The 26,624-nt window shown below is 40.3% G+C and overlaps 1 protein-coding gene across 1 annotated transcript in view; it reads left to right on the top strand.

Moving 5' to 3' along the window:
• Positions 1 to 26,624, top strand: part of TPH2 (tryptophan hydroxylase 2) — a 51,293-nt gene that overhangs the window by 8,881 nt on the left and 15,788 nt on the right. Inside the window, exons 5-8 of the mRNA XM_075080789.1 lie at positions 699 to 766; positions 6,542 to 6,738; positions 8,169 to 8,304; positions 13,690 to 13,816. Coding sequence (XP_074936890.1) covers positions 699 to 766; positions 6,542 to 6,738; positions 8,169 to 8,304; positions 13,690 to 13,816 — 528 coding nt within the window. The remainder of the gene's footprint in view (positions 1 to 698; positions 767 to 6,541; positions 6,739 to 8,168; positions 8,305 to 13,689; positions 13,817 to 26,624) is intronic.

Raw genomic sequence — 26,624 nt, 5'->3', positions numbered from 1 at the left:
GTTGGCAGTTCTGCCTTGAAAACAGATAACTCTCTTTGTAGTCCAAAAAACTGAAGTGTCTACATCTCTTACAGGTATAGAAGAGATCTTGTTTTAATTTTGAATAGCTCAAAGGGCTGTAACTAGCTGGTGCATATGTATTATATAGCTCTCTTGCGCTTAATATGGAAAAGGTATGAGCCTACTGTAGCCCACAAGGTAGAGCTCTTCCTCTGTAACTCAAATTGGAGCAGTATGCATATTTATTGCTGGAGGCTGATGGTTCAGTCCCTAATGTGCTGGTTAAGGTGGCAATTGCTGAAGTAGCATCTTCAAAATGATTTGCATATGAACTCTGGGCACTTGATCCTTCTAGTGAAGGAAGATATATTGAGGATAGGTAAATTATTCTGCTTTGTGCCTGTGTGTAGATCTTCATTCAGTTTAAGGAAAACCTGAGTGAGACGAAATGACAAGGAAAAAGTTTCCCTTTCTGTAACATCTGGGGTGAATGACTGCACATATGCACAAAACTGTCTTGAAAAAACTCCTGTGGGACTTTGGGGAAAAAAGTGAAGTCGTCCTCATCTTCTTGCAGTACAGTAGATCAAAATACAATATAATTAGGTACCAAATAAACACATTAATGATTTCTTTTATAATTCTTGCAGCTAATTTTCTGTCCTTATTATAAATTACTCTCTTCTTCCTTGCTTAAGGGATTTAAAGACAATGTCTATCGACAGAGAAGAAAGTACTTCGTGGATGTAGCCATGAGCTATAAATAGTAAGTACTGGCATAATTCTTTCCCATGCTGCTGACCAGCGATTCATGCTCTACTTAATTCTGCAGGATGAAGTTTAACAGTAGACAAAATCATCCTTTAAACTTTGACTAGTTTAGTGTAGGCTATAGGTGACAAACCTGATGCTTGAAACCCTGTTACATTTTCAGTACAGATACAGGCAAGTAAAACATTTAAAGGTAAGCACTGTCTCTCCAGCATTTTGTTCGTGGCTGCTTAAACTTAAGAGACTCTTTTACAAATGCTTGCATGTCTTAATAACAAACTGATGCACTGCTGAATTGCACATCCCTGCGTAGTTGGATGAGGTCACTAAAAGCTGAAATTATTATTTTCTTTTCATGCACTTAACTCCACTGGATGCTGCAAAATGCCATTTATCAATTTTGCCAACAGAGCTCTGGACTTCTCAGAATCCAGTCAGTGGATTTCTCTGTAGTTAGTGCAGCTGGTGCCTGTGCGCAAATACACTGCATGTATTTTCTTATTTTGATTTTTTTATTTTTTAAACATGTCAAGTCAGTATTTTCAATTTGCTACCATCACTGGCAGTTATAAAACTTTCTGTGCTACCTACAAATACCTACTGTGTTGCAATTTTCTTATCACAGAAGCGTTCAACTAATTTTAATCATACCTTAGGTTTTATTTGCAACAGGCCTATGCCCTTATTCTCAAGGGAAAGAGCATACTAATTTCATGTTCTTTTCCATTTTACCACACTTCTTCAGGTTTTTCATTTTTCTCCTTTGAGATTTCTACCTATGTTGTTGAAAGAATATAAAGCACAACAATTTTTTCTGCCTTTGTAGAAGGCACGTCCTGTCAGGAAGCAATTCAAACAAGGATTTTTAAAGGATTTTCAGTTCTTTTTTTTAACGTAAGGTTTATATACAGGCTGCAGAAGGCTGGGGGACAGGAGTATTAACTCTGCTTTGTGACCGTATAATCCTGATTACATTTTTCCTTTACTTTTGTCCCACTCCTGCTATTAAGCTATGACCAATCTAATAAATGTGTAAGTGCTAGTGTTGGTTCCCCTTTTTTCCTGCCCATGGTGGCATTTGTTTAGCTGGGTGCTCGTGACATTCATCCAGCACACTGAGCTGCTGCCTGCTGGGGGCAGGGTGCTGGCTGGTGGAGAAGCTTCCTAGGCTGACCAGGTAAGTCCTAAGTTTAAACAGTTTACAAATGTAAATTGAAACAGTTTTGTGTTGTGTGGTTTTTTTTTTGTAAGCAAACAAAAAAAAAAAAACCCAGCTGATTGATTCCCTTTTTTTCAGTCTGATGCTTGGTGTAGAGTTAGTTCTTCTTGCCTAGCATTTATTGCAGTGTGAAATGTCAAGCAGGCACCTGTGGATAAGGGCAGACTGTGTGTGCTCCTAGAGCTCTTTCAGTAATCTTGGATAGTTCTATGTTTACCTGTGATGGCAGCAGTAGTGCCATGCATTTCACAGCTGCTCAGCTGCTGGAGATACCTTCCTTCCCAGCTGCCTAAGCGCTGAAAAGATCATGCTGCTGGCTCACTAAGCAGTGGTTGATGTTCTGCTACAAAGGTGTGGTGTGTTTTTGTTTTTTTTTTTTTTTTTTTTTTTCTGAAACCAGTGAGAAATGTCATTTCACAAAAATTACATAGAGTAATCATGTGTATTCCCAGAAAAACAGATAAAGGAAAGGAAAAATCTTCTTTAGATTTTTAAGGCTCAAGAACCATTTCTGCAGGCACATTACAAAAAGCAAACATCCCAAAACAGAGGTTATTTGGGGGCCGGGTCTTGTACTTCAGCAAAACTGCTCAGAAGTACTCCTTTATCCCACTGATCTTTTAAAACCCTTAAAAGATTTCAAACTCTTCCTATTATCAGCAGAGGGAAAACAAGATGCTTCACATGTTTTTAGCTAGGGACCACAGGCCAGTGATTAGGGCAGTTACCTAAGATGTGGCAAAATCTCGTTCATACTCCTCAGCTCTCCTGCAGTGGTTATCTTAACCCGAGCGATGTGCCATATCTACTGGGCAGTACAGTCAGTCTGTCTCCAGGTATGCCTGTAGAGACAGCCCAGGCAGATATTTACCCTCAGCATCCTGCAGCTCAGCCTAAGTCACTCTGAGGAAAGGCAGATCAGCTCAGGGAGGAAGGACTCCATGCTGCTACAGCTAAGCTGTTTCTGCTACCCGTGCTGGGGAGCTCAGAGTTAATATAGGTGTCTGACGCTACATTGCAGTGTCATCACACTCTTTTCTGTGGTCTAATGACTGTTTACTTATTTATACAAAAAGCACAGCTCTGTTGTAAGGACTGCTTCCCTCAGGGATAAATTCAGAGCATTGTCTTGAACCTCTCAGTGTCTTCCAGGTCAGTGACCTTCCTAATCATTTACTGAGGTTTGATGCATTTCTGCTTGTCATTTTCCAGTGTAAAAAAAAAAAAAAACAAACCAAATTTGTTTCCTTAAAAAAATAACAAAGAAATTTGGCTGTAAAGAATTTGCTCTGTAAAAAAATTGTTGAGTTGAAAATCCTGGATCAGCATTTCCTTTATGAATTGTTACTGTTTTGTAGTGGTAGATGTTCTGCTTTGGTTGAAAATAAAGAGGCCTCTGTAGTGGAGAGAGGAAAAAAATACTCAGAAGTGAACTTGGGGGAACAGGTATTTGCTGGTGCTGAATGTTAAGGTGAAAGACATGTTAACAGAGCACAGCAGTGAAAATGTGTGTATGAAATAAATGGACCAAAAAAAAAATTCCTCCCTCCTTCACTTAGCTTCTATCCTAAAGATAGTGAAAATGTGTTAATCTTGCTAATTAGTCCTTTGAGATTGATCAGGGATTGCAAAAGTGTTGAGAAAATTAAATCTGGAGGGATATTACGAGGTTTAAGAGGGAATTCATAATACGAGTTGATAGCTCATGACCATGGCAAAAGGGAAAGACCGTATTTTAATAAAGGGAAATAAAAATTCAGCATAGGTTAGCTTGAAGAGTCATCTTACTCAGCCACAAGAAAACTGGCTATGTAGGCTGGCCATTCTTGTGATTTATGGAAGAGTTTGAGTGCAAGGTGGGTCTTGCTTGTTGAAGTAAGAGGGTGAGAAAAATGAGATTTGCAGAGCTGAGTGAGAAAGGCATGGTTCCTCCCTCAAGTCTGGCTGCCTTGATCCTCTTGATAAAGAAAGCAGTATCATGATCAGCTGGAAATAAGATCAGTTCTCCTAGGCAAAAATCTTATTAAGGAATTAATGTTAGTGAACCTTACTTCAGTACTAATGAATTAATTGAAACAATAACTAAGTTATAGACCTTTTAGTGAGCAGTGAACAAGCTTCAGATCCTTGATTGTGTTTATACCTCTCTGGTGACAGGCTAAATGGAAACCTGAGCTTTTCCACTGGTGCGCAGATTTCTTCAGCTTTGCTGGGCCAGTGCTGACCCATACTGGCAGTATCTGTAGTAGAGGTCAGGTGTAAGGAAGAGGGAGGAAGCTTCTGGCAACCCCAGCTGGATGGAGTAGCAACCTGCTTGTGTCTGTCATGTACGGTACAATTTAGAATAGCTGTGTTATGCTTTCTGTGAGCTGGCAGACAGCCTAAGGCTGATAAAGTGTAATGGTGAAGACAGATACTAGACCCGAAGGACTGACTCGCACTGCAGAATGTGCATGGACCCAATGCAGCTTCTGTTCATGAGAAATGCTTGACTAAATTTTGTTGCAATTCTTGTCATGTCAGCAAAAGAGTGGCTGAAGGGGAGCTAGCAGATGTATTGGATGATCAGTGAGTCCTTAACAAGTATGAGTACCTTGTACAAAGTGGCCTTTGACTGAAAGATAACTGTCATGGATCAAAATACTTTGATATAGTGAAAGGCAAGGGGATTAAATAGTATGCAGTAAAGGTGAGGGGACAACCACAATGAGTGTAGGGTGGATGCTCTTCTCTTGTGCATGTATGGACTGCAGAGCAGCAATCACCTGTGACGTGGGCTCATTCCTTGTTACCTTGTATGGTGGAGGCAGGATTGTGAACCTGGCGACAGTTGAGATGGAGAGCCAATCCCTAGCAAAAGCCCAGCAGCTGCAATTCTGCTGCAGTGAGATTCCCCGTGCTGGATACACCCGTCCAGTGGCTGGTTGTGACACTGGAGAAGCTGCAGCACTGGGCTGGGAGTGCCCATGTTGCCAGCCCTGTGGCAGGGGAGTGGGAGGTAGGGTCTGATGGGCTGGAAGGGGATCCTGTGAATCCCTTTGCCAATCTATACTTCATTACAGTGTGGGAAAAGAGGATACCTGAGGAGAAGGCAGATTGCGTAGATTACATACTATAGATCGTGAACGTTAAATCCAGAGAAAGATTATGAAGTTCCTAGGGGAAGTTGATAACGTGAGATGATGGCCCGTGACCGTGGCATACGAAATTCCTTACAGCTAAATACAAGGCAGGGCAAATTGGAAGGAGCCCTTCATACTCTTAACACTGTCACTTGGTTTTCAATTACCTGAACCACTCAAGGCAAATCTTGGATGTCAGAGACAGATTAGCAGGTACCCTGAAAGACCCCTGCTTTGCAATTTCTGTGCATTTGTGTTAAGGGGGAGGAGGCAGAGGAACGGTGCCAAAGGAAAAGAGAGAGAGATGTGTTTGGAAGCTTAGTTTCACCTGTGCTAGACTCTTGGCTCTGAGGTGAGCTTCCTCATGATGTTGTCCTACACGAATTTTGGGGTTCCAAACATATCTGCACATGCAAGCAACAGTCTAAACAATAACTATATATATATTTTAATTGGATTCAGACATTTCTAAACACCTATGTAATTGCTTAATCTTCATTTTGTAAAACGTTTGAGTATTATGTATTTTAAAGAATGCATAGAGCATGCAGTCTGCTGATGATCTTACTGAATCTACAAGTTAGACTGAATCAGGATCTTCAGCTAACCACTTCTCTTGCAAAGGCATCAGTGGCAATAAATGGAGAAATATTACTCTGGTATGGGAACATGGCATGCTGGAGTGTATCCAAAGAAGAGCAACAAAGTTGGTGAAGGGTCTAGAGCACAAGTCTTATGAGGAGCGGCTGAGGGAACTGGGGTTGTTTAGTCGGGAGAAAAGGAGGCTCAGGGGAGACATTATTGCTCTCTACAGCTACCTGAAAGGAGGCTGTAGCAAGGTAGGTGTCGATCTCTTTTCCCAGGTAACAAGTGATAGGAAGAGAGGAAATGGCCTCAAGTTGCACCAGAGGGGGATTTGGTTGGGTATTAGGAAAAATTTCTTCACTGAAAGGGTTATCAAGCATTGGAACGGCCTGCCCAGGGAAGTGGCTGAGTCTCCATCCCTGGAGGTTTTAAAAAGACTTGTAGATGTGGCGCTTAGGGACATAGTTTAGTGGTGGACTTGGCAGTGTTAGGTTTACATTGGACTTGATGATCTTAAAGGTCTTTCCCAACCTAAATGATTCTATGCCATATAAGAAATCCATCTTTCTACTATGATATGTAAAGAGATGAAGAAATAATCTCACTGCTGAATAAGAAGTACAGTTCTTAAAGAAACAAATGTAATATGTGCAACATAACATCAAGAAGAAATGCTAAGAAAAAAGCATCTAGTTGTCATTTTAAAATAGTTTTTAATAGTTTTGATAGGCTCTGTCTGCCTTTATTTATTTATATAATTTTTTTCACAGAAATTTTGCCATCCAGAGTCTGCCTTGAATCTGGTTGTGTTCACACGTATTTTGTATTATTTTATTTTTTACAGTGGTCAACCCATTCCCAGAGTGGAGTACACAGCTGAAGAAATTAAAACATGGGGGGTGGTATTTAGGGAGCTCAGTAAACTCTATCCCACCCATGCTTGTCGTGAATATTTAAAAAACTTCCCTTTGCTGACCAAATACTGTGGATACAGAGAAGATAATGTGCCTCAGCTGGAAGATGTTTGTATTTTTCTTAAAGGTGAGATTCATATTTGGTTTGTCAATAGATACAGTTTCATGAAAACACTTTTCTGTTAGCACGAAATACAAAGCACATTGAATGAAGAGTCACAGCTTTGTCAGTGGACTTTCATTTAGTCTGAACTATCATTCTGTTTTTGACATTCTCCATGGCAGAGAGTTTGTTGAGTCAAGACAGTTGTATATATGTACCTGCAGGTATGAAGCTGGGAGGAATTAAACAGCTAAGCATATATCATACGATGTTCATGTTATTTTTTAAGTTTGAAAATATTCTTCTTTTTCATCTGTAATGGAAATGTATCCCATATGGAAGGAGAAGTGGCAGACATGAACACGTAGTTTTTAACTCTAGAGAAAAATCTGCCAAAGAGTTCAGTTAAGATTTTCTCTTCTCAGGGGTCCCTTCAGATACCTAGGCTTGTTCCTTAATCCTCTTGCTCAGGAGCTTCTGGGGCTCAGGAACTAAAATATTATAAAGACAACCAGCTGTTTGGGGGAAAAAGGTTATGTGCTGTTAAGTGTTATGAGAAAAAAATAGCAAAAAGTGGTTTGTCCCAAATGTGCATGGAAAATTTTTAACTAAGAGAAAAACAAAATTTGTAATGAAAGGCTTACTTTCCCCAGTCTCTGCTTCATCCGTAACTCTCGTTTGAGAGACACCTGAATTTGCTAATAACTGACTAATCACTCTCTGAATTTGGTTGCATTCTTCTGTGTTTCTCATCTGTTGTGTTATTGACTCTAAGGAATGATGCCAGAGTGTGCAGGTTCTTTTTCCCTAACTAGAAACTCAAACCCTCACACTTCTTTCAGAAATATGTTTTCAGACTAAATACAACAATAGTAGTGTCTGTTGGAAAAAAAAAAATTGGAACATTCTCATGTAAACACGTGGAAAGAGTAAAGAATGAATTTGGGAGAGAAATGTCCTTTTCAAAGTCACTGAGTCTGAAATAATTCCCCACTGGGACTAATGTGACAAAGGGACACTGTTAAATAAATGAGGTCCTCAGCTGTAGAAGTTGGTGTTTTACTGTCACATCTGTAAAAATAAGGACAGATTTGATTTAATCTTATTATGTTCTGTTAGTTTTTAGTGTATTTTACAGAAGTCATCTTCTGTTTTGGAAACATCTCTCCTGTTTGGTACTAGACGTGGAAATCAGACACTTGGTGATTTGAGAACATCACTTATGGTATACCTTATCATCTTTTCTAGGCAAAGGTATTAAAACAAACTTTGACATATCTCAAGCTGTTTTCATTAAACATATGCTAGCAATGCAAAATAGTTCTTGTACATAATAGGGAAAATGATGTATGGTGATCTTCAACCAAGATCATTCAACTATAGATCATTACCTGTCCTCAGTAATGGTTATAGGGATATATAATATGGTCTTTTATTATCTTCTTCACTTTCAGAAAGGTCTGGCTTCACAGTGAGACCAGTTGCTGGATACCTATCTCCCCGAGATTTTTTAGCTGGCTTAGCATATAGAGTTTTTCACTGTACTCAATACATACGACATGGCTCGGATCCTCTCTACACACCAGAACCGTAAGTTGCTGCATTTGCTTTAGTGCTGAAAAAATATGATTGCTGGATTCTTAAAAGACCCAGTTGAATTTGCCAAGACTGAAAAGAGAAACCTTCCCACAAAGCTAAAAAATCTAATTACACCATTGATGACAAAACCCTTCACATTGGTGAGCCAGAATTTAATTAAAAGGCTTCTTCTGGACTTTTTACTTTTCTTAAATAACTAGGCTATTTATATTGTGGGTCAAAACATTCCGTCTATCTGGATTATTTTTCAGTGGAAAATGGAGTTTTCAACTACACATTTTTAAAAAGTATCTAAAATTTTATTTTCTGGTGGACAACTATGGAAAAATTTTGTAAAAAAGCCCTGTATCACTTGAAAAAAAATTTCTTTCAGAATTATAATTTGGTCTTCTTGTGTCCTCACTTATCTTTTTTGGGCCAGATTCCACAGCTGAACTTAGTTTCTCTTGTATAACACAAAGCAAGCAAGTCATGAGGCGCTGTTCTCTCACCCAGAGAGGGTATGAGATATGAAGCCTCTTACAGGGAACATGATAGAAATAAGAGATGCTTTAATTATGACTTTCCTGGGACAGCATTGCAGCTTTTCCAAAAGAGAATATTGCGAGTTCGGATGAAATATTTTGGCATTTGGTCTCTTGATGAAAAGTTGGGGGGGGGGGTGTGGGAAAGATCGAAGGGATTGTAGTACTTGTCTTGTAATATATATGGTGTGCTTTGTGCAATGATAAGGGAACAATACATGTCAGTTAGATCACATGGAGGTGGTTTCACCAAAGGCATCCACTGATCTTGTAACCACAAGAGTGACATTTTCTCAGCGCATCAGTCAGCAGGCGGTTAGCATGAAATTGTAACTGTTGTTTATTCAGCTTGTACTACTTTGGTGTGTTTTATTTTTGCCAAAATTTACACAAGGCGTTCACATATATATATTCAGCTCCAGTCCTGTAAACATTTGGACCCATGCCTAACTTTGATTTCATGAATAGACTGCTGAAACCATGGAATAATATTTTTGGATATAAAAGGATTAATGGAACTGCATTTTAAGCTGTCCCTAAAAATGCCCTAACGTTATTCTGGCAGGAGTCACCAGGTGGTGCTGTTACACACATATCTACTTTTTTCCTCAGCATGTGAACTGGGCAAAGTATTTCCTAAAGTGCTATGAGGCTAGTTTTGTGTGTGTGTTTTTATTGGGAAAGAGGTGGTAATCCCTGAAGGAATTCACTCACTTCTGTAACTTCTATAATTAGAACTTTAACCTCGTAAATTTGTAGGCTAATTGCTACAATGTAAAATCCTGAAATAAGGGCTTGAATATGTGATGCTGGACCTCTTCTGGTTTTTCTGAAAATATCTGCAGATATTTCAAAAAAAGGAATTATACTTGAGAAGTACCAGGTTTTGCACCAATGATTACCTCTCCTGTGGGAAGCCAGTGTCTCCGATTGCAGCACCTGCCAATACTCAGCAAAAGAATAATGACATTTATTAACATAATACAAACTAGGAGAACATTTTTCATCTATTGACAGGGGATTTGGGTACATAACCCCAACAGGAACAAAAGAAGGAACACTTCCCAGGAAACAATTAAGTGCATCTGTTTTTGCTGATGTTCTCTGGTTCACTGATTTGTATATTTGAGACCCTTTTTTCAGGATGCTGCTTACATTCAGAATTATGCAGTAACCATATATGCATAGCTGATCCTTAGTAGTAACAGCAAGTACTTTTTTGTAACCTGTCTGGTTACGGTGTCTGGAAGGTCACTGTGTAGTAGTACTAGCTCAGTTAGAATGAAGATTTTTATCCCTTATTTGGGTTGAACTTGGAATTCCAGGTTATGGTCTTAACGGCCCTAAATATGACTAACAGAGGAATTAAGTTGTCACTTTCTAATAATGTTACTTTCTTCCTGCAGAGCTACTTGTTCGGAAACCAAATAAATTAAATAATGTGTACTGTCAGGAGGTCCATAGGAAAATTTTGAAAATCCCTTTTAAAACATGTTTACATTTTTTTTTTTTTTTGTAAGATAGAGCATATAGTGTTACCAGAAATGTAGAGTGAAATCCAGCCTTTTTTGTAATCGGTAGCAAAACTAAACTGACTTAAGTGGGGACAGCTCTTTATCTTCCACAGTTGCTGCAATGCCCTGAGATCTGCTGGTTGATATATGGGGCCATAATGAGATTTGCTGCAGGTCCCTGGCTTGGTGAATGCTGCATTCCAATGATATAAACGTGGTAAAAAGACTCCCTTTGACTTCAGTGGGCTTTCCATCAGATTTAACACCCAGGCTATAGAGCCAGATACAAATTAGGGAGTTCATTTGGTTTGATCTGTATCACTACTATATGCGTTTTAATACATTTCTTCCTGAGTTTCATTATGTTTCTACTACATTCACAGAGCTATATAGATTTCCTCTGCTCTGCTAACTAATTTAGTCCAAGAAAAATCTTTTGCTGTGAAAAGTGAATTACAAAAATCTTATTTTCTCTGAGCAATGTGTGTGAATAAATTAAAGGAACTTAATTATTTTCTGAATAAAACAAAACAAAAGAATCAAGCCTTTGTAGTTAAGTGAAGAATTATATTGTTTAGACTATCTATAAAGGGCCAGACTGGCAGGGAAGTCTAAGAGACTCCAGTGACAATCCCAAATGCTGGTTCATGGTTCTGATTGGAAGATTTGACTTTTTTTGTGGGGTTTTATGTTCATATGTTTTTGTTTCAAGCTCCCCTTTTTATAACTGCATGCTCAAAATACTACTTTGCATAGTTTTAATGGAAGAAACCACAAGTTAAAGGCATGAGAGAAATATCTTCTGCCTCCTCATCCTCCTCACCTTGCCAGGAGAGACAAGTTAATGGGGCTAGGCTTCGTCTATACTCATTTTGTCTGCAAGGATGGGAAGGACACAAAGAGCCTGTGTCCCAGTGCAGAACTTGAAATAACATGTCCTCACTTATTTGTTTCTGGGAGTTGATACCTCAGCACAGGAAAATAGAGATGTAGACACTCACTCAGCTACTAATAGTGGTGATGCTGCTGTAGAAGCCATGTCTGGAGACAAGTGTGCTTACCTGAAGCCAGGAACTTGAAGCCAGTCCCACTGTATCTTCTTTGGCCTTGTCATTTGAACTACTGAGGTTACCTTAAATGTATCTGGACTGATGCAGTTCAACATAAGTGAAGTGCTCAGCAACCAGTGTTGATTTGTCTAGTGAAGATGGAAAGTGGAGTTAGGGCTTTGTGGCCCATTTCTGTGTTGGAAGGTGATGGTTGGAGGAGTCAGGTTCCTCAGTGAATTGTTTCATACTAGGAATTCTCTGGGTGTATCTATCAAACTGCAAACTCTATTTTCTTGCTGTCCTTTGTATCATTAGCAAGCTAAACCTTTCAGGAGATGACAGAAGAAATTGTTCAGGAGATGGTTTGAATCACTTGAGTGGATAATCATCAAAGGTTAATAACCTTCCTTTATTCAGTTCCAGTCACAACAAAGAAATGGATACCCTGCAGAGCTGGCCAATTTTTCAAGTCTGAGCTCCAGTGTGGAATGGAGCAGTATCTAAGCTATGAATCTTGTGGTAGGGAACTTTGACCATCTTGCAAGACTCAGAGCATCACCAAAGGGCATGCGGAGATCATAAAAAAAGGGCTTCTTACCAGCCACTTTTGAAGAAGTTGGGAATTTCCCAGGCTCTGAATGATGTAGAAACAAGGGAGGAAAGGTCTGACTTTAAGGAGGAAGGACAAGCTTTACCAGGCAGTGGAAAACAAATGCAAACAATTTTCCTTATCTAAGTATGATGTCTGATACTATTCCTAGCCAGCTGTATGTATCAAACATGCTTCCTGGGTGTTGACCAAAAACATTGGCGCACAGTAAACTTGAGCACTCAGCCTGTATTGCTACAACTGAATAGTCAATGTCCACAGACTATGTTCATTTTATCATGTCAGGCACAAGAATATCTGTTTACCTTCCCTGCTTCTTTGGGAAATACATATGTCTGGGAAGGAAGAGCAGTGAGATTTGGTAGTTACGAGGTTGGCTCAGGCTTGTCACGCACAACCTGAGAGCAGTGCTTGTCTCGCCAAAAAATTGTGAATATAACATGAGTAAATGTTGGTCAATGTCTGTCAGCGAGGCCATCTGGGGTGAGAGACTTGTATGTAACCCTCCAATACTGGAACTATATTTGACAAGCTTTTGGTGAAGCAAATTAGGAATGCCAAAAATGCTAATCTTCATTTGCACACATTCGGAAACTACTGTCTACCTAGACACAGTTGGCCAGACTTCTTGGTGAAGAGCACTGAGTAAGGAGACTTTATATTATATAGAGGGTTGTTTTTCTGTTCATGATTTATCGGAAGTGTCAGGTTCTGTGTCTTTTCAAACAAAAATAGTTTCTAAAAGACAAATTGGATGATTTTGGATAGAAGACAGAAAACTTGATGTTTTCTCCCTGCCTTTAAAACTTTTGTTTACAGCTTAGAAAAAAAAGAGAAATGTCTTTTGAAGAGACAAAAGCAAAGGAAATGTCAGATCTGATTTTTAAAGTGAACTTTACTACGAAGTCCATTATTTTCTGTGAACAGATGCACCAAAACTTTCCGAATTGTTTGAGAGCTTTTGTAGATGATGCATGTGCACTTTCTTTAGGTTGGTTAGCAGTTTTTTGTAGACTTATATCTGCACTTTGTTGTGACTAATAATGCACTTACAGGTGTGGACAGTAGTTCTTTCTAAAATGATTCGGGTTCTCTGCTTTTACTGAAATCAGCTTGGTGAAAAGTAGACTGTGTAACAGAAATACTCAATAATTGCAGTAGGAAGTCAGGACTAAGCAAGGAATTAAGCACACAGAAACCTCTGTAAATATTGCCCTGAATTTCTAGTGGCACGTGGCAAAATGTTTGGCTGTGGAGTGGTAACCAGCTGCGGAAAGGGGTACAGAGGAGAGAAGGAGGGAATATGTTGGATTTTGAACTTGATTCATGTGAAGAAAAATGCTGAAAACTGTACTTGGAGACATCTGCCTTTCCTTTGGGCAGTTCAGTCTTCATGGTACTAAGCTTGGAAGACAGCAGTGATTGGGCCCTCCCACTCAATCTGGAAATGATGGGAAAATCACAGAACAGGTGGGGTTAAATGACATATAACCCATTTAATAGAAGGAAATCTGTATGTTTGTATAGAAAAATACACAGGGAAGAACAACTATTCTGAAAAAACATGTTTCATGGTGAGATGTTTAGAGGTCAAACCCATGTAAAATGGTTGTTGTTAAATTAATTACGGAATGATTATGGAATTAATTTCTGTAATACTCTCATTTCTATTCCCTTAGGGATACATGCCATGAACTCTTGGGACACGTGCCTCTACTTGCTGATCCCAAGTTTGCACAGTTTTCACAAGAGATAGGACTTGCTTCACTGGGAGCATCTGATGAAGATGTTCAGAAATTAGCCACTGTGAGTCAAAATCTTTTTGTGGCATGCTCTCTCATCTGTCCTCCTCTTTGGTTGATGAAGTGACGTGCATTGTCTTATTAGAGCTGACTGCATTTTCAGGTTGCAGATGACTATGATATGACAATCACAGAGCTTTAGGTATTTTTCCATTGTTTTAATAAGAGCAAAGCTGAACACACTCATCTTCAGATAGTCAGTTTTACTTTTTATGTGCAATAACCACCAGTTTTCAGGGCTAGCTGAGATGGATTTTGTCTACTTTAAGGTGCTGAAAACAAGTAAGCAAGGTAATTAAAAAAAACCAGCAGCACAAAAACCCAACACTTTGGTGTGTGCTCTCAGCTCTATTCTGTTAGCTCCTCCACAGGTGGTCACTTTGGCTCTTAGCACTGCTATTTCTGTACTCACTGTTCTGTTCTGCAGCTGCTCACTGTATTGTAGTATGTGATGGATTTTGAGATGGCATTGCATCCTTGCTATTGCTCCTGTTGGAGAAAATGTAGCTACTAAGCTAAGGCTGTGCAGTAGTAGATGCAGACCTAGGTTAAGTGCCTCAGCTAGTGGCTGTGAGACAGATTTTTAGGTTGCATCAAATGAGACATGCACCAGTAGATAGTGTGAACTGCAAGAGGCTGAGCCTTAAAGATGTTGGATACTGCAGATCACCCAACTGCAGCCTTCTTGGTCCTTGTGTGAGGGACCCTCAGGTTGCAGTGAAGGGCCCTGCCAAGTTGCCAGGACTCTCAGCTCCTGTCCACCTGTCAGCCCTGCCATCTTGCCATTTCCAGATAACTGGTATGGAGCCCTTTGCATCATGTCATGGGTTGGTGACCCCTGGTTTATACCACTTGCTGTGTTCGGTTGTTTTAACCTACTGTAAGCTTCCTTTTGTGGATCCTGTTAAAACTAATGCTGCAAATAATTTAATGAACTATATTGTATTAACAACTCCATATTTAAATACTTTATCTCATGAAAAACTCTGTGACAACCAGCGAAAGAACTGGTTACTCTAAATCTTATCCAGCACACTACTGCTTTTCTACATGAGAAGTGCAGTGGGGATTTAAAGGGTTTGAAATAATTTAGATAGTGTTGAAGGCAGATTCAAAACAGGTTCAATTAAACTGATATTTTTGATGCACCAGCTTAGCAGTGGCTTAGAGTCCCAGCTGCTGAAAAAGGAGTTTGTACCCATTTGTTAGCTTTTTTTTCTGTAGCCTTCCTGAAGCAGCCACCAAATTTATTTAATCAAACATGCCTCACTCCTTAGTTAGACAGGCTTGATGTCTTGCTCATGGCTAGTTCCTCTCACATGCTTCAGGGTGTGTTCCTTGGTTTTCTAATGGATGTCTAGTGAGAAGAAACTGTTGTTTGCATGGAAAAATGATGGAAGTTGTGTGTCTGTTTGCACATTTGTGAGGAAGGAACTTAGTAGGAAGCAGACCTACCTTGTCATGACCTGCAGCACTAGCTAACTGGCCGTCCATGTAGGTACTTGGAGGAAAACAGCATGTGCAAGTCTTTCACCCCAGAATAACCTTGGATGACATGGGCTTGTTGGAGAGGACAATGTTAGGACTGATCTGTTTGGGGAGAGATATTAATATAAAGTGACCTCTGAATATTACATAAATGCTTTTACTCCTCCCCCTCACACAAGTTCCCTGTTATGACTGACTGTGTCATCCGAACAATGAGCTGCTCCTGAATCACAAAGCCAAAAATAAAAGACGACAGCTGAATCAGTTTCTCTTATCACACTGAGAAGTTGATATCTGAGTCAATGCTGATTTCTCCTCCCATGCTGGAAATAGCTCTTTCAGGTGGAAGAGACATTTAGGGTAACCCAGGTGGTGTTATTTTTTACAGAAGCACAATGAGGGGCTGTACTCTAGTGGGGCAAGCACTTGACAAATACAGAGATGTTACTTGCCCTAGAATTTGCAATGTAAACAGTCGAATTGAGAGCAAGTAGAAAGAACGTCTCTCAGCAGTGAGGGTGAGGAGGCCAAGAAATTCATTCAGCTGAGCACCAAATGTCACCTGAGGTGCTATTAACTGACTTTTGCAACATTCGGTCCCATTTCTGTCCTAGATAACAACCAGAGACGCAGCAAGCTGAGAAATGCCAGCCAAGAGTCTTAACACAGAAAAGCAGTGCAGGTTCCAGGGAGGCAACTTCAAAGTAAATAGAGAAACAAATGAACAGAGAGAGAACATGCATATTAATGAGCTTGAAGCAATATGCCCAAAGCAAGCTTGCCATTAGCATGACCTGTTTCAAAAGATAGTGACATTAACAGCTGAGACATTACAGGGAGGACAATGGCTTTAGGAAGAGAGGAAAACACCTCTTAGGAATTCAGACCAGAAAGGGAAGAATAATTACATGGGATTTCCGTCATCTTTCACTCCATCTGCTTTCAAAAGCCACCACGTATCAGCCTTGATAGATCTGCTCTTTGTGCCCCATCAGTCTTGAGCTGCAAAGGAAATGTGCTGATGGTTTTGTCCCTGCAGAGCTGACACAGTGGATGTTGAGCAAGCTGGAGCCTGGTCCCTGGGCGGACTAGGAGTGTTTGCTAAATTACAATTAGTCACATCTGTGCAGCCCCACTGAGGACAGGGATTAAATGGGAAAACATTGTAGAGGGCCTGGTGCCGGCCAGCTGGAGGGGGAAGGATGGCTGCAGGGTAAGAGGGGTGAAAAAGGAAGGATGTGAGCCCCCCTCATCCTCTTGCTTGAGTCTGGTACTGACATTGGGGCATGGAGAAAGGAATGCCTTCTGCTCCTTTTTAAACTTAAGCATTCTTACTATGAGAAGAGGAATATTGAAAGAGCCAAACAACTGTCTCTACAGTGTTTTTTTGAGAGATGCTGTTTCCTTTGCAGTGTTCTAAGAGACTAATAAAGAGGGAAGACACAACAAAGAAGTGACTGAGAGATACGTTGCTGAAATAAAACAAAATACTTGCACAATCCACTTTTTCGCTTGTAGTGTGGTTTAATGTGGGTACTAGCTGAGGAAATACAATATTGGCCCTGCATGTCTGGGGGCTAATTATTATCATCATCATCACTAATGTTGTGTGCTACTCTGTGTGACTTTATAAAAACGCTTTTGAGTTGGTTTTTCAAGCATGCCTGGCCTATCTACTTTTGCATAGTACAAAAATAAACAAAGACTATCTTTTCTGCTTACCTATCAAACCATAAACTGTAGGAAGGACTTGACATAAGGTGTTTCAACTAATTTTTATAATATATCATTTACAACACGTTTAACAGCACATAAAGTAAGGTTTTGTCAGGAAAATTGTGCAAAAAATATACCTCAGTTTACATTTCAGTATTACCTTGTAATTCGTGGACTTGAGAGCCAGGGAGCAGCTGTCTTTGTAAAGCTGTAAGTTGATAAGCAGGATCCTGTCTTCTTAACGGCAGAAATTAATCCAAACTTCTGCCAAGTTGTTTCTGCACAGCGCAGGTTGCCCCTTCGTGTTGTAGTATTTATAGGATATGTTTGCGTATATAAAATTGAGGGGGGTATGTTAACTGGTGATGGTTCAGAAAAGAGGAGGTTAGCAGAGTGTCTATGGTTTGTATGCAGTTTGTCATCAAATCTTTCTGCTTAATAATTTGGCCATTAGGGACTAATTAGTCACACTAAGTCGTGTGTCCCGTCCCCCCCCCAGTGGTTGCTTACTGGGAGTTACTTTTAAACCTTCAGTTTTCTAGAACTGTAAAATTGCTACCTTTTAATCTTTCTTGATATTTGTTCCGGTATTTTAACAGTGTGGGACAGTAGAAATCAAGAAATTTATCTTGTTCTCTGCCTTTATGCAAAAAACCACAATAGTGAGTTGCTTCTGAATTTGAAGGAATTGTGTGTGATGAGGTCTTGTAAATTCATTTCAGGCTTGTTATATATCTAAAAGTTTTACCTTGCCTGGATGATGACTGAGGTCAATGGTTTATTTCTAAAGCTGACTTTAATTTATCTGTATATGTATCACAAAGAAAATATTTTAGATATATAGGCTGGGATAAAAATAATATGCAGAACCCCCTCAACGGGAGAATTCAGTCAGAATTCATGTGAGTCTCCTCTCAGGATCTACGTTATCTGGTCTTGTTGGCTTCATTCTAGTTCTTCTCGTGTGACGAGCAACTGGCACATAATTCAGGACAATTACACATTATGTTTGCTGAGGAGATAACCAGAATGGAAGAAACAGGAGTGTTGCAGATAAAGACTGAGTTGCATTTGGTAACTTCGGGTAGATGAAGCATTTGTGGTCTCACTAGACAGAGAAGACTGCAGTCTCTCATCTTCACAAACAACAGATTAGATTTCCCAGAGGGGCTATTGATAGTGCCAGGCTGTAAGTACAGCTTGTGAGTTGGATTACTGTCTTCCTCCATGAATGAACAAACGGAGCTGAGAAGACAACTATGAAAATATTTGAGATTTCGAACATTCCCACTGTGCATCTGAAAAATTAAGACTGCTTGAATGCTTCACATTTATAGCTGCAGAATGATAGACAGTGAACTAAGCGCTGTGCTAAGTCTGTGATCAGCTCGCCTGCTGAAGCTATTCTGCCATATAAAAATAATTACATATTGGCCAACTGAAACCTGGTATTACAGCCCAAGAGCTCTGTCATTCACTGAGCATATTGAAGTTTAACATTGAAATCTCTGCTTGGTCTTTTTCCTGTACGCCAGTCGCATGCCATGATTGTGTGACGAATGCCAAGAGTGAGCACGGTGAGTACCCTGAGTCCAGTGGTGATGTAACGGGGTTTCTTGCAAAGGAGTCGCTTCCAGCTACACATGTAGTTAATGAATAAAGGAGCTGCAGTAGGAAGAGCGGGGATTGAATATGATTTAAAAACCACTTGAGTAAATTTTGATGGACTTACAGGAGACATTTGAAATGACTCTGATTAGGGATGTGTGTCATTTAGGGAAGATGAACCAATTCCCAGGGTAAAAGCTAGGACTATAAAGCTGAAATCAGGTATGATGGATCACTATAGTCAGACGTTGTCCTGCCACACAGTATGAGACTGGAAATACTGTGATGTGTATTGTTCATCAGTAGATGGCCTGAGCTATGTTTCTGTTCCTGACTTCGACCAGGCAAAAGCACCCATATGCGGATGGATTTGGAAGTTGCCCAAGTGTAAAACCTGAAACTGATACAAGAAGCAGAAAAGAAAGCTGATGAAACCTTGTGGCTTTCTTAATCATTACAAAGTCATGCAGGTCTGTTTGAATCAGGAAAGGAAGGTAACTTGCTGACGGATTACTTTTCTTTGATTGGTGAGGTGTTGCAGGGCTCAGTGACTGCTGCTATAAAAGCATGCCCTAATTCGCGAGTTTGCTCTGTAAAATATTCTAAAGGAGTTAATAACAGGTAATGGTCTCCACTTTTTCAGGGTTTCTTTCAGCGATACTTTTTGATCAAGTAGCTGAAGCATTGGTATCAAGTCTTTCCCACAGTATGTGTAATCAAATAGGTAAGCAGAAAAGATAGTACATATATCACAGAATAGGATTAAAGGGTGAAAAACCCTCGTAGATTTTGGGGATCGATGTTTAATATTTTAGACTACTGCAGTGTTCCCCTGTAGTGCGTTTTCGTGATCATCACATCACAGATTCATGGCACAAGGACAAAATCTCAGCAGCGATACCTAACTAGCTTTGTAGCGCAAAACCAGCTGGCTCTGTACTACATAAAAATAAGCTAGCGCTCCAGAGGAGTTACTACAGGAAGAATTTGAAGAGTTCTGTTGCTGAAACGGGAGCAAATGCTCAATGTTTTCTGCAGGAATTGTGACAGTTTGTTGAAGCCTTTGTTCTGGGGAGAGTCTGGTTCCAGGTTTGGATCTGTAAGAATTGCTCTGCTAGTCAGGCCACATGACTGGTGCCTTTTGGCCAAGTACAGTCATAGGTAACTGCTTAGGAGGGATGTAAGAACAGGATAAGCATATCTGATTCTTTTAAAATGATTTCCAAGAGTTTAACCACTCAGAAACTTGGGGAACTCTTGAGCCAAATGTGGTTTCTATGCATTTAATTATCCTGAATGGATTTCTGTCCAGAGACAGCTGCTTATCTGTGAAGACATGTAAATTTTTAGTACCTGCAGTAACTTTGGCAAAGAGCTCTATGGCTCAACTGTTCACCGTCTGATGAACTATCTCATTCTGTTGAAGACAGTTCAGTCCTGTCAGTAGGAATCTTAACCTGATTCCTATTAGCTTCTTTGTATTTGAAGAGAGAACCATCAAATCATCCTTGCACGCTTTCTCTATGCCATCATGGCTTTACAGAACTGTTTCATTTTTCTTTCCCTTAGTTGTCTCCTTGTCTGTATTGAAAAGTAATTGTTTTAGATATTTGTCATGTGGAAGATGCTCTGTAACTTTGATCATGTTATTCCTTCCCTGAACCCTTTCCACCTTTCCAGTTAGAACTGGAAAAGAGGGAGGATATCTCAGTCACCAGTCTGGGGAACAGGGCAAATGAGCAGTTTGAACCATAATCTGAGTTTTAGTTAAGAAAAGCACTGTGGAGTTAAGCTGGTTTTGGTTGTGCTTGCTGTAGAAATGGGAGCCTTTTGTATGGCAGGAAGAGTGGGTCTGATGTTGTAGAGCTGATGTGGTTTGCTGCTTAGGGACGGGAGAAGTGGGGAAGTAGGTTTCAGTGGATCCATGTTTATCAACCAGCATCACTATTCAAGGATACGAATCCCTGGAGTTTCTGATCAGCAGAAGGTACAAAGGGGTGACTCTGCTGCTGCAAATTCTGTGAGGGGATAGGAGAAGTAATTTAGATGGTGGAGAATTCATGCATCAGCCACTGCAGTGAAGGCGGGGAGCTGGACTACTGATGTCAGAATTGTGGTGTTTTGGGTTTTTTTTTATTTTTATTTGTAGAGGGCAGTATAAAATACTGGTTTGCAAAACATTTTTAAATACAAACCTCCTCCTTTACCTCATTACTTGGCTTAGTACGTCAACATAGCACATCTTACATCTGGAAATGAAACATTTCATGCTTTGTACCGTGTCACTCAAAGGTAAGAACGTGAAGGAGTGTTGCTCTGAGGGTGGCCAGCTGGTCAGGTCAGTGACCTGCTTCTTGACAGGATCTCAGGTTGCCCTAACAGACAAAATTTTGCACTCACAAGTAACAGGAAATAGTGTTGTTGTATAGCATGCTTGTATGTTTGTTTGCTGGGGCCCAACCCTGTAACGAGGAAGCTAGACGCAAGAGAGAAATAATTTGACTTAACTGGGAGCCAGGAAGGAATTAGAAATTTCTCTGTAGAAATAATATAGCTCCTTTTAGAAAGAATGCGGTTTATGAAGATCAAGCCCTAAGCAGTTAGAAACGCTAAAGAAAAAGCCTCTAACAAAATAACAAATCACAGCCAGACACTGGATTTGTTTTTATTTCTTGTAGCATTATGTTTCCAAAAGTGGTTAGATCATAATCTGTGAGGTTGCTGAACTGCAAATGCAAATTCACATGCACTCAGGTAATACGTTTTGACATACAGGTTAACAAGAGAATGGTGCAAATTTCACACAGCACTAGCTTGCTAATTACATTTGTTTATTTTCAGAAGCAACTTCATTTTCATTAAGAAATTGCAGATTCTGCAGTAGTAATCTTTGCTGGTAGTTCAATAGCTCACACTCTGAACATGTGCTCTTCTACAACAGTAATGAAAGTGAGCCTCAAAAAAAGAGCTCAGGAAGAATTTTGTGGAATTTAGGAGTACACGGAAGTGGCAAGCATCTACCATTTTGGTGTGGGATCCAGTTGAGATAGGCTGAGGAATAGGTGGAATGAGTCTATGAATTTTGATAGCGTTTTTTGCAAATTTGTTTTCTTGACCTGGAGTAGGAAACGTATGGCCAAAAAGGCATAGAATGTCTTCTATAGAACATAAGTAATGGGGATGAAAGAAGGGACCCAGCATAAGCTTCCAGTGAGCAGCAGTAGCACAAGCATTTTGGGTACCAACTACAAAGCACGTAAGTTACAGGAATAAAGGTTTAAATAAAGAAAATGGGGGGAAAAAAGCAGTAGAGGAAAGGTTGGGAGTATATTGCTACTGCTGTTCCTGACTGCCCCTGTGCTTTCACCAATGTGTTGAAGGAAAGAGATAACCCTAGGCTCTGTGTAGATATTCACGCTGACACTGCTACACTTACTTTTCTTTGGTCATAGCACATACGTGTTAAACTCACTTGTAAAATGCGTTCACGTACAGTTCAGAACTGTGGGGGTTTCATGCTACTAAAGCTTTGTTTGTGTACCATAGGACATCCCATACTACGTTAAGAAGTAGCCTCAGAGGAATGTATAGGCGTGGAAGCAAACTAACAAATTTTATAGTGTTCCTTGCTTTTGTCATTTGTACAAGATGTGGAGATCCTCTGGCAGGAGCACACAGGTGTATGGGGGAAGTGAAGGAGTTCAGCATGTGGCAACTCATTTCAGCCATGTCTGAATCTCACTTAGGACTGAGGGAATGCCTGTGCTGTGGGTGCATAGGTGGAGGAGCTGCCTTTATCCATGCTTTCCATGGAGCCAGAGCAGCTGAGGAGTGCTTTGCAAAAAAAGTTTTGGTGACTGCAGGTGGGGTTCTCTTGGGAGCAGCTCCCCGAATGCAGCTGCCCGGCTTCCTGCCTGGGACCTGCAGTGCTGTTGGGGTGGGCCGGCTTCAGGTTCCCCTCGCTCAGGGATCTGTGTACCCTGCTGCACTGTACAGTGCAATGGTGGCTGCGATACTGCACGCCCGGGCCTCCTTTTGGGGGTCAGTGGGCCCATCACGAGAAGAAAACCAGGAGATTCTGCCCTCAGGCAGAAAATAAACCAGTTAGGTGTAAAGAAGAAAGTCCTCAAACCATGCACTTATCTTTTTGTTGTCTGGAATATTTCAGTAAATAAGTTTGCTTCCGGAAGGGACATGTAGCTCTTATGCATAACCCAAATGCCATCTTACGGAAAGAATCTTCAAATTCTTGTCTGTACAGAGCTGAAAAGATCCTAATGTAATGTTCACAACTGTGCACTAACCTGAATTGTTTCAAATGCTGGCTCGAGGACCGAGTGTACCACATGTGTTCAGTCTGATTCTCTCACCCAGCATGTTCCTGGGTATATTCTTTGTACGCACAGATAAAAATGTGGAATTAAGAGAAAATATGGCTGGTATCCATAAAGAGCTAACTATGCCTAGGGCTGAATTACTTAATGCTGCAGCCTTGGAAGTGGTTCTTGTGCCTGTTGTCATCTTTCTATCAAATGGCATCAAAGTGTTGGATGGAGTAAGGTCCCATAAATTTTTAATTGAGATATTTTTGGGTGATCTACCATAATGATTTTGTAAGTATAGCTTAATTATATATTTATAGATCCAACTCTGATATTACAGAAGGCCAAGGGGAGGTTTGCCATTTCTTTCAATGAGTTTAGGTCTGTGGGCTAAATACAACCTTCATTTCCACGCATAGAGTCTCTTAAAAGTGAATAAGGTTGTACACATGCAAATGAAAGTAGGATCTGCGGCTGTAAAATTAATATTAATAATTTACCTAGCAAAACCTGTTATTTAGGGGTTTGTGTTTCTGCAGGGAAAGAATTGACTCTGGGTGACACATGATTTTGTAGTTGTGTCTCTTTCTCTGTCCAAACAAAGCTCACGTGGTACAGCATGCGACAAATTCTGTTAGCTACTTCCTAGAGCTAGCAGGCCTTCTGGTATTACTGTATAAAGGGTTTCTTTATTTGTTCTGGAAAGTTAAAGCAAATACTCTAAACCTGAGAGCATTGTTGAAGCCAAAGAAGAGTTTACAGAGGAGGACCTTTAGTCGTCTAATTTAGGTTGTTTTGGTTTGATTCCAGCTCTTGCTGAAGTTGTTGCAGTGCAATGTGAACAGAACATCAACACAATGGTGCTGTTTCAGGCACTCTTTGAACAACTCCCTCAATCTGTTTGTTAGGTTCAAGCTTGATTTGGGATATTGCTTTTGCATCAGACAAAACATCAGTTTTGACAAGATAACCTTGCTTCAGTTAGCATCTGTAAGTTTTATATTTTCTGCACATTATAGGGAACTTTCTATACTTCATCACTGTGGCACTGATAAAGATGGTCTCTACTAATAGTGCTAGATAAAACAGTTTGAACTCAGAGATTTTTCAAGACATGTTGGAAAGAGTGGGTATTCCCAGATTATCTTTTTTTTCCCCCATAAAACATAATACTCTTTTTCTAAAGGTTTTTCTCCCCTCCCTTGAAGCAGTAGGCTGCAACTGTTAGAATTGTATAGTTTGACTATATAAAAGTGGCTAAAATTATAGTTTAACAAGGCATTTTACATTTCTAGAATGTAAGCACCTTTATAGGATTAATTTTTCAACTTTGAATAATCAGATTAGTTTATTTAACAGATCCATATTATACATCTGCAATTAATTTAGGACCTATACCAGCACAGAAATCTTGCAGATCAGTGGGAGCCTGATCACTAGTGACCATTTCAGAGTGATCTTTGTGTTTGGTAAGTCACTCCTAGACCACAGAGACTGTAAATTCCTTGGACATTGGTACAGTGAAGAGCTGTGATCTCTCTGCTCGCAGGTACTTGCTCAGTATAAATTTTTTTCACCTTGCTGTGATTCGCTTTGTGTTTATAGAATTCTGGCAGGTAACTCGATGGTGACTCAGTTGACTGTGGTTATGATAGACTCATTTTACATGTCCTCACTGCTGAAAATCAGGAAGCTACAAGGAGATGCTCAACTATACTTGAAAAAGATTTTGTTTGGGGCTGTGAAAAACATCTTCAATTTAGATATATTTTTAGTAGCAAAATTAATGGATATTTAAAATCCCCTGAGCTACTTTTCTTCTTTGATCTGTCAGCTTGACATGAATAGAACTTACACTTTTGTGCTGATGCCTACTATCTTTTTTTGGTGGTTTTTTTTTTTTTTGCAAGTCAGGTTAAGCAAATGCATTAAGAGCCACAGAAGCTTTTGGGAGTCCCTTTGCATTTATGTGATTAGAAGAGCATTGAGTTTAAATGCAGTGTTGCTGTTGGAAACTGTGATGTTTGAAAACAAGTCTTAGCTATTAAATCGGTTTTCAGTAAATAGATGGAAGAAGTTAATTTCCTTTCTTAAATGTTTAGAAAATTAGTGTGGATGCTGCTATTTTTGGAATGAAGTTCTACCCTTTTTTTGCTTCTCAAAAATAAATTTGAAATGGATATGACTGTGAAGAAATAGTTCATTTTTTTCCTTGGAATAAGAATTTTAAAACTTCACTAGCCAGTTGTCCCTGTCTCTTCACTGTGTTTCTGCCCCTACAGTTTCAGGGCTTGCAAAAGTTCTGAGATCATTCCAGCACCAGGAGGCTGCATCCCCTTTTCTGAAGGTACAACTTCCCCTCATTAGCAGATACACTAGGACTTCTGCCGCTGATCATGCACACAAGAACCTCATACCCCTCCTCGTCTACAATGTCATGGGAGGCTGAGTGGCTCCTCTGCATCGCTCCCTGCAGTGTAATTGCCATATGCAGTAACTGGCCTGGCAATTGGGGGGTACACAGCCTGCTCCAGGAATGGCATCATGAGAAGCACAACATGTGCCTGGTGCCTTCCCCAGGGGAATGCCTGTTAGGGAGGACACTGTGGGTATGTCTCTGGACTGGCCAAGGATAGTTATTAAAGAGGCCTTGCAGCCTGCAGTAATTAATTTTGACAGACTGGCATAGGGCAGTGATTTGGTAAACTCTCTGCTTAAAAAATGAGGATTGCCTGTACTGTGATTTGTTGCTGCACCTTTGCTTCTTGTTAATCTCTGGATTTACCTTACCAGTCACTCAAAAGCTTCTTCCAGGATAAGTGGAAGAGACTCCCGTGCTAGTTTTCCCCTTACGCAGTTTCCTTAGAGCATGGCAGCATGTTCAAAAGGACAGACTGCCTCCCCAGCCTGAAGAGGTTTTCTTGGTATTTCAGGGAGTGTTGCAACTTCATGCCTTCTCTTCTGAGTCTCCTTCTTAGCTTGCTTGCTGGGGAATGGAAGTTGGTCTTTTTAGAGGAGAGGAAACTATGTTGGATCAGTGCTGAGGTCTATGGGTAACTGTGGGAAATGGGTCCCAAGAGCTGGGCTAGGCTTTTGTAGAGATGCTGGCTCTGGATGCTGGAGGAAGAAAAGTGTCTAAGGTTGTTTTTGTCTGTTCTCTGGGTATTCTTCGAAGCAGTGCAGTTCACAATTAGGACAACAGTCCTAGCGTCGATGACTCCCCATTAAATGGGAAAGCTGTCAGGCGGAGGACAGCTAAATGATCTCTTGTATAGGTATTTGTTCGAAATTCTGCTCTTGTTTAGGTCATGCCAGACTGTCAGTGCCCAAGTCCCTGGCTACTTTGCTAGAGGAGTCATACTCTCCGTGCTGTAGCATAAGCCTCAGTGCTGAGGGAGCACTTCTGGGGTGCCAGCCCTTGCCCATGTTGTGCATAAAATCAGGACTGTTCTTGCTTTAATAGGTTTTGTTAATGCAAAGTCCTCATTTGAACGAGTAGCCAACAAAGATCTGGAAAACAGGAATGGCAAAGCCCTAAAGACAGCCCCTGCTTGCAGCCTGTGAATTATGAAGGATCATGGTGGATCAGGTGTGTCACATAAGGCAGCACAGACAGGAGAGTCTGGTTGGACAGCAGTGACATACTACTCAGTTGTTGGTTGGTTGTTTTTTCTTTTT

The sequence above is a fragment of the Phalacrocorax aristotelis genome, chromosome 1 (genome assembly GCF_949628215.1).
Source record: "Phalacrocorax aristotelis chromosome 1, bGulAri2.1, whole genome shotgun sequence".
NCBI lineage: Eukaryota > Metazoa > Chordata > Aves > Suliformes > Phalacrocoracidae > Phalacrocorax > Phalacrocorax aristotelis.
This window is presented reverse-complemented; position numbering and strand designations above follow the sequence as displayed.